The sequence below is a fragment of the Pinus tabuliformis genome, chromosome 9 (assembly GCF_031772625.1).
Source record: "Pinus tabuliformis cultivar Carrire ecotype Pingquan chromosome 9, CPIR1, whole genome shotgun sequence".
In the NCBI taxonomy this organism is placed as follows: Eukaryota; Viridiplantae; Streptophyta; class Pinopsida; order Pinales; family Pinaceae; genus Pinus; species Pinus tabuliformis.
The window spans coordinates 1,599,691,983-1,599,700,181 of NC_142307.1; the positions used below are offsets into that span (position 1 = coordinate 1,599,691,983).

Genomic DNA, 8,199 nt, shown 5'->3' on the forward strand with positions numbered 1-8,199 from the left:
GATCAAAATACTAATACTAATACTAATAATAATAAATAATATAAGCTTAATTAAAAAAATAATAAAATGTAAGTAATAGGAATAATAGATTGACTTAATTGAATTGATTATATTGGAATTTTATTTTTATTAGTAAAATTATAAACAAAATTTTATCAAGGAATCTTCGGCGAAAATCACATAGAAAATTTTTGTCAAAGCGTTTAAACAGATAGGGCAGAGAATTGGTCAGGGCAAGTTGAATGAGCAAATCTGAGTTAGCACATTAAATAGATAGGGCAGAGAATCCCATGACTTAACAGCTAACAACCAACAACTAGAATTGACTGGATAACAGCTAGTTTGACTTTGATAAAAGGTAAAATAATATTAATATATATACATTTTTATTTAATTTATTATTATAATTAATTTTAATAAGAATTTTTTTTTGGTTATTGATATTAAAATTAAAATGTAAAGGAGAATGCTAGAATAAGTAAATTAATATATATATATATATATATTAAAATGAATTAAATTAAAAATTATGTAATATAAATTAATTTCAAAAATAATAGTTAGTTATAAATACCAAAAATAGATTAATAGTTAATTATATTTATTAAAATATATATTTTTATGATGATGATGATGATGATGATGATGGTTAACGTCCGCTGAGACCAAATAATGATCTATCAGACCTAAAAAGACAAATTATTTATTTTGATTTAAGATTTTATTCCTATGCTCAAAAAGCTTGAAGAGAAGCCTCCCGAGTTCACTATAATTTTGGCATTGTAAAAGGCTAGGAATGTCAGTATTGTAACAAAGGTTGTGAAATTGAGATCTAATGTGGTTGTATGCAGGGCACTCTAAGAGGAAGTGGTTTTCATCCTCGATGATTCTATTCTCACAAATGCGGCAGATCCTTTCTATCCATGGCGTTTTAGGAACTGCCCAACGGCCAGTTTCACTATGGAGCTCATGAGAATTCGTTCTAATCTTTGCTATATTAGTTTTCTTCTTTGAGCTAGTTAAAAATAGAGAGATACTTTTGATCTTCAAGGGTGGGGTTGAATTTTTTTTAACAACCAATAAAATATTTTCAACTTCGGAAAGAGAGTGTTCACGATACTGGATAATAAGACGCCATAGCATTCAGTAATCAACTTTTAATTATTTTGATCATGGAACAACCGGAAAGAACTCTTAATTTCCATCGTTGCATGGTATTTTCAGATCGACTGTGAAGGGGCAGGGATGGAATCTTTGCATACATGCTAATCTCTGACAGACAGGCAACCCTGAAAATGAAATGAATAAAGAATGAAGAAATGTGGTGAGTTTGTTGGATTGGCTTTGCATAGATTAAGAGTATGCAGATGTCACTGATTACATGGTGGTTGTTGTTTTGCTTTCTTTGTCTGAACTTCTATTGTACTTCATATGGCTCTTCACCAGCTGACCCGCAGCCAAAGCAGACATGAGAGACAGCTCTCCAGCCAAAACTGCCCCTGCCACAATTCTTGCCAGCGTCTGAGCATTCGCCCCAGGAGATTCCACGTTAGCTCCTTTCACTCCAAGCATATTCAGGCAAGCAGCTTGCGAAGCCAACTGTGTCCCGCCTCCTACTGTTCCCACCTGCAACCAAGCAGAGAAATTACAAATTAAATCACATTCTTTGTCTACTATTCTAATCAAAGCCCAAATTAAAATAGACATCCTGACGCAAAGAAAGTATTAAAAAAACATTACTGACTGTAATTTTTCTTACCTCAATACAAGGCATTGTGACTGAAACATGCAGATCCTTGCCAGATGCCTCCATCATTGTAATGCAATGAGAGCTCTCAATGTTCTGGGCAGGATCTTGTCCCGTTGCGATAAATACAGCAGATACAATATTGGATGCATGGGCATTGAAGCCCCCCATGGCACCGGCCAGTGCAGATCCAGTCAAGTTCTTAAGCATGTTCAATTCCAACAAAGCTGGAACAGTGGTCTTCAAGACCTTGCTAACAACTGCCTCGGTAATGACCGCCTCACACACTACTGATTTACCCCGCCCTTCAATCCAGTTCACAGCTGTGGGTTTCTTGTCTGCACAGAAATTACCTGATGACCGGCCAAAACAAATTGCATTAAACAAAAAGAATTTAAGCAAAACCACGGAAAAAAGGCAATAACAGAAAGCGCAGTAAACCAAGAGTCGACAGAAGTAGTGGAAGGAGGGATGAACCAAAACCCAAATTTCAATCAGAATCACTGAGACTTGCATGGCCTAGAGAGACTCACCAGAAACACTGATAACATCCATATCAGGAAACTCCTTCTGAAGGAAATCTAAAACATTCTGCACGCCCTTGGACACCATATTCATCCCCATGGCATCTCCAGTGGAACAACAAAACCTCATGTACAGATTCCTTCCTGCAATTGCGCACTTGATTCCTTGCAGCCTGGCAAACCTGCTGGTGCTGTTATTGAATGCAAAAGAACATCAGATCAACGAGAAAGAGTCAGTTTATATTACTCACAAAATGGTTGCTTATGTACAACAATCTGATTATGTTGAATGATTGATCATAGCATTAAGGGATTTTGGAGAGATAAAACTACTAAAGTGTGTACACATGTGATCCAAAAGAACAAAAAATAAAATTTATCACCATACCTGTTGAAGATGAGAGACAAGCTTTCGTAGTTATTGGGGCTTTCCAAGTAAAACTTGAGTTGCGCAGCTCTCCTAGCAGTGGGGAATCGAACGACAGGAGCCCTGGTCATGCCATCTCTAAGAAGAACGCTTGTAGCACCCCCAGACATATGAATGGCCTTACAACCTCTGTTGGTGCTGGCCACCAGGCAGCCCTCGGTAGTGGCCATGGGAACCATGTTTTCAATTCCATCAAGCAGAAGAGGCCCTGCAACACCCACAGGAATCTGCACATACCCAATAGGCAGTTCACAGCATTGGCCAAGGATGGATCCATAATCAAATCCATCCAAGGGCAACCCATCCAGACATCTGCCAGTTGTCATCTCCAAAGCCCTTCTTCTCACGGAAGCAGCTCTCCGGCAGTCTCCCCCAAGAGCCGATTCCAGGGAATAAGAAGCCACTTTGCTACAGCTCACAGCAGCTGCAATAGCTTCATCCTCATTATCACCCAGCGATGATGTTAATATCGCTCCACCCCGCTTTGGCTTGTGCTGCACTTGGGGAGGAGGAGGCTGATAAGGCTTCACAACAGCAATTCCCAATTCTTCATTTGAAATTGGTTGCAGGCAGGGAGGAGGGCTCATGAGCTCCTCCTCCTGCCCATTCCTTACCTGATCGAAGTCATGATCCCAAGAAACTGGCCCCTCACCGCCATTACTCTTGGAAGTGGTGATAAAATTCTGGACATAATCGATGCCAAAGAATCCGATCAAGTATATGAAGGAGGCAAGTTGAGCGACAATGGCCAGCATCTCCCCAAGACTCATCAAATGAAGAAGAGGCGTCGAAGTTGTCGTCTTCTCCCTCCATCTCCTCATCAGAAAATAGGAGGCAGTGAAAAACATGACGAAGAACAACTTGTTCGTCATTCCCATGGGCAGTAACAAAGCATCAGATGGCTTTTGGTTTGATTTGGTATAACTATTACCATTCATGAACTTGTTTGCGGACCCAACTCCAACAGGTTTAGCAGTAGCACACGTGGATGCATCAATGGAACAATCCATTTCATCTCCAACTTTTTTTCTCATTTCTGTGCCCATCTTTGCTTTCGCAGAAACCATAGTATCCATTATATGGAATGAGAATTAGGGAAGGATCTCCGACAGAATTTTTTTGTTTTGAACAAATAAAGCTGAGCAATGTAGGCACTCTTCCCCGACTCTCTACACTCAGAAATAGGGAGCGAGGTGGGTAATATTTATAATCCCAATCGCATAATATCCGCTGCACGTTTAACAGTATTTTCCATTGCAATTTCCGATGTCTGAATCAGACTATATTTCCTGGCCGCCGCTTACGAACATGTGCGCGGTAGTGGTGTTAGGCGGAAATTGGCGGGCGCTAGTTTGCAGGAATCCACGGCACGCAGACAATTATGGAAATGAGTCGGGTCAAGCATGAGATATTTTTATTATTGGGTCATAAATGTCATGCGGCCCCGCCCATCCCGCATCCTGTCTTGAAGGGCATAGAGTCGCAATGGACCCTTATTTTGTTGTTTTATAAGACAAAATAGCGACATTTCTCAAACGGAGCGACATATAACGAGCCTTAATTAAATTGAGCGACAGTTCAACTGGTGAGAGGTTTTTCGGCGCGGTACTCGGCCGAAAAGTGCAGAGGCGTTCAAAGGAAATATTACCAATGCGTTTTCGGTTTTTTTTTAATGGTTTTAAATAAAATTAATAGGGAGATATATTTTAAAAAAAAACACACTTTTAATAATTAAATTACTTTGTAAATATGTGATCTAATCAGCTTAAGATATTTTATAATTTGAAAATGTAGTTTTTGCTTCAAATTGTGTGAGTGGATAATGCAAATTTAAAATTCAATAGTATTAAATCTATCATATAATTATAGGATTAATGGTTAAGAAGAGATTATTTGTGATATTGAATATGGGACTAGAGGTTTACTCGATAACACTAAGGATATTGTTAGACAACATTATGTTGTGATTTTAAGAAAGGCAAAAACCCCAAGAACAATATTAGCAAGCAAGAGTTTGATGCCCTTAAATCTTTGAGCAAGAATCATGACATCGTTGTTCTTAAAGCAAACAAAGGTGGGGTTGTAGTTATCCTTGATAAGGAGGATTACCAGAGAAAGATGTTAGATCACCTTTGTAACAGCGGGAGCTATAGGAAACTTAATAAGGATCTCTTAAAGAAGATCTCCAGAACAATTTCTCTTGCTATAAAATCCAACAGCATTGTTGTTTCCTTTATCCATAAACTCATAAAGAGTAGCCCTATCACTTCTAGGATCTATGGGCTTCCCAAGATCCATAAGGAGGGAGCTCCCCTGAGACCAATTGTCAACACTTTAGGAGGGCCAACATATCTTCTAGCAAAATATTTAGCCCAAAAGTTAAAACCCCTTGCTGGCCTTGTTGTCCTCTGAGATAATTCTAGGTTAATTAATCATGCAAGAGCATCTAAAATGTTTTGTTGTTTTAAGGTTTTTTGGATTACCAATGTTATGAATAGTTAAAGATAGGTGCTTAAACCTTAACAATGCTGAATATAATGAAAGGGTTTATTCTTTGTCTCTAAACAATAAATTGATTTATAATTGCATGAATAGCAGAGTTGAAAAATTTATAACTCACTAAATATTCAAACTGAGTATTTAGCTAATTATAAGAGACAGGATGCAGGTAAACGATGTTTACAACCCAAACAAAATGTATTTAATTCTATGAAGATGGGTGTCACAGTTTATAAATGTAGAGGAGTTTATAATAATAGACAGTCTTACAAACTAATCTTTAATATTAATTATAACTTCACAGGGGATTTAAGATAGACTGATATTCAATTTAATGTTACCCATAGTTCTTCATTAAAACTTAAATACATGAAGAATAACATAATGAAATGAAAACATGAGAAATATTCACAAGGAGACAAACTGTTTGAGGCAAATCCATAATCCTTTCATTAATTCGAAGAAAATCTCCAGTTTGATTACAATTATGCTTTGAAAAGCTCATCCAAGTGTTCAATCGTCAATAACTCGAATCAGGTCTTATTTATACAAAAACACTTGATTTTCTATAAACATCCTTAACAAATTACAAAAATAGTAAAAAATATAGGAATCCAAAAAAAACTGCTGAGTTGTTGTCACTGTACTCAAGGAAGTTGTTGATGATCTGGGCCCAAAATGTGTTGCCTTGTTGTTTTTCAATTGGAGGTAAAAGTTACTCAATGATTTCACACAAGTGATCCCATCTTTCTTTACTTGGTATAGAAATATTAATTAATTTTCTATACACTGCATCCACCTTTGTATACTTTTCAAAAATAGGCTTATTGACAAAGATATGTTTAATTTCATGCTTGATCATTAGATCAAAGTTTAAAGCCTCTAAGAAAGCCTTCCCTGTAAGGTGACCTTTGATATCTGCAAATTTGGCTTTGTTCGCTGCAATTGTATAAATCTTTTTGCAATATTCCTCCAAACTGATCAATCTGTCATTTTGTGCTACTAGCCCTGGAAATCCTCTTTAATTAAGCAAGTTGAACTTAAAATAAAATCTCTGGGCAACAGTGCTCAGAGTCTGGCACTTTGTATCCAACTGAATCATAAGATTCTTCTTTTGCAAAACTTTCTTAATCTTTAAAATGGTTTATGTTTTGTCTACAATATGAATCCCTTCTAATTCAGCTCTGGTTTTTTAATTCAGCATTTTAATCATATCTGTGGCTTCATCTGGATTTTGTTTAAGTGTTGATCTGACTTCTTCAATAGTTGTCTGGCATTTATTAATAAGCTCTTCCTGTTCAAAATTAATTTGTATTGAGGGCCAAACTTCAGTTATTGCTTGAATTATATCTGCCCAAATGTTTCCCTTGGCTTGGGCCAAGGTCCGAGTCATCAATGACTCATTTTCCAACTCTTCAATCTTCCTGGTCACTCTGTGGGTCTTCTGCATCTCTTCTAAATAAAGAGTGTCATTGTTTACTTTTTGTGCCTCCAGATTTTTGAATTTTTTGCGAAGTTTTCCATTTTCCTTTCTCTAGAGAGACAATTCCTGTATGAATTTATTTAGATCACCTATTGTTGATGTAGACTCTGTTGTTGTTGATGTTGATTCTCATGCTGACCCTGCAACTGTGATGGGTATAGTTGTGATTGGAGCTATGGCCACTTGTGTAGACACTTCCTTTTCCTTGAACAAGCTTTCTATCTACTCCTCCATATTCTTTATTTGTATATTCTGCTCAATGATTGGTTTGATAATTTGTTCTTTATGTTGCTCACTTTCTTCTATCTCCTTGGTTTGAGGATCCTCTATAGAAGGTAACTTGAGCTCCTTCCTAAGCATTGTAATGTCTGCATTATTTTTCTTGATGATTTCCTCTACAACTTTAACATTAGTGGGATCATACCCAATATTGATGATCCAAAAATGGATCCTGGATAAACCTCTAAGTCTAAAAGACTTCATATAAGAGGTGAAATGTGCCAAATGGCACACATCCTTTGTAAATAAGAGGAAAATGAAAGTCGCAGGATGCTCTCAGAAATAGTCTCATTGCAGAGATCTCCTTATTTTGAATCCAACGCAACTTGAATGGACGAAAACAGACTTCAAATGAAGGAGTTATCATAAAAATAAGTTCCCCTTTGTTCCTTAGAAAAGGAGGCATTTTCTTATTAAATTTGTCTTTAAGGGAGAATATGTTTTTAATGTAAGTTCCTTAAAGAAATCGCATCGGCAACCTTTTTCCAATGGAGCAATGGAAATATCACATCGCAATTACTCCAAAGGGGAGGACTTAAAGCGCAGGTATGAAGGAATTGCGATGAGCGATTGTGTTTATTGCATCGCACAAATCCATGGGTAAAGCACCATACCTTATGCCAATGTGACATGCGATGAGCGATTAAGGCAATCGACGATCAAAGGAGCAAAGCGCCAGAACCCAGACCCCTGCGACAATGCCATAGCAATTAGCGATTTTGATATCGGCGATTCGACGATCGAAAATCAGGGTGATCGGCAATCAGGAGATCAATGGTCCCCAATACACTTTGTCGTTGGGCAGTGCGACTCACTACTAGCGATAAAGGCTAGACCCGATAGCGATCATAAGCCCGATTTCATAATTTTTGAAGTCCCAAAATTCAGACTTTTCAATATATTTCCCGTTTAATGGATTCTTGGCCATTGGCCATGCCGCCGAAGTGATTACAATGTGTTATGGAAGGCAGACCCTATAGGGATTTTAGGAGGGATTTAATGGACTTTCACGTCCAGATTTCATGCCTGATAGTGTTTTTCCTATGTATTTTCTTTGTAATGGCCTCCATCCCTTGCGCCACGCTGTAAGTGAGCATTGTGAAACAATGATGCGTTTTGAATAGGAATGCATTATGTAACACGTAGAGCCACAGAGCCAGTGAGCTAGAGGGCCAGTCGAAGAGACACAGAGACATATGGATGATTGCACAGAGAAGAAGAGAGAGGGCCAGTCAAAGAG

General features: G+C 37.7%; 1 protein-coding gene across 2 annotated transcripts; it reads right to left on the reverse strand.

Annotated features, from left to right (window-relative positions):
• Positions 1 to 1,142: 1,142 nt before the first annotated feature.
• On the reverse strand, positions 1,143 to 3,723 carry LOC149154878 (3-hydroxy-3-methylglutaryl coenzyme A reductase 1-like). Of its 2 annotated transcripts, none has more exons than XM_089441243.1 (4): positions 2,660 to 3,723; positions 2,281 to 2,462; positions 1,760 to 2,085; positions 1,143 to 1,626 (listed from the first exon to the last, which is right to left on the reverse strand). In XM_089441243.1, exons 1-4 carry the CDS (start codon positions 3,706 to 3,708, stop codon positions 1,378 to 1,380), a joined length of 1,806 nt encoding a protein of 601 aa, XP_089297369.1. In that variant the 5' UTR covers positions 3,709 to 3,723; the 3' UTR covers positions 1,143 to 1,377. The 2 variants fall into 2 exon arrangements, with proteins under 2 accessions (XP_089297369.1, XP_089297368.1); XM_089441242.1 differs by having other exon boundaries at positions 1,760 to 2,100.
• Positions 3,724 to 8,199: the final 4,476 nt, after the last annotated feature.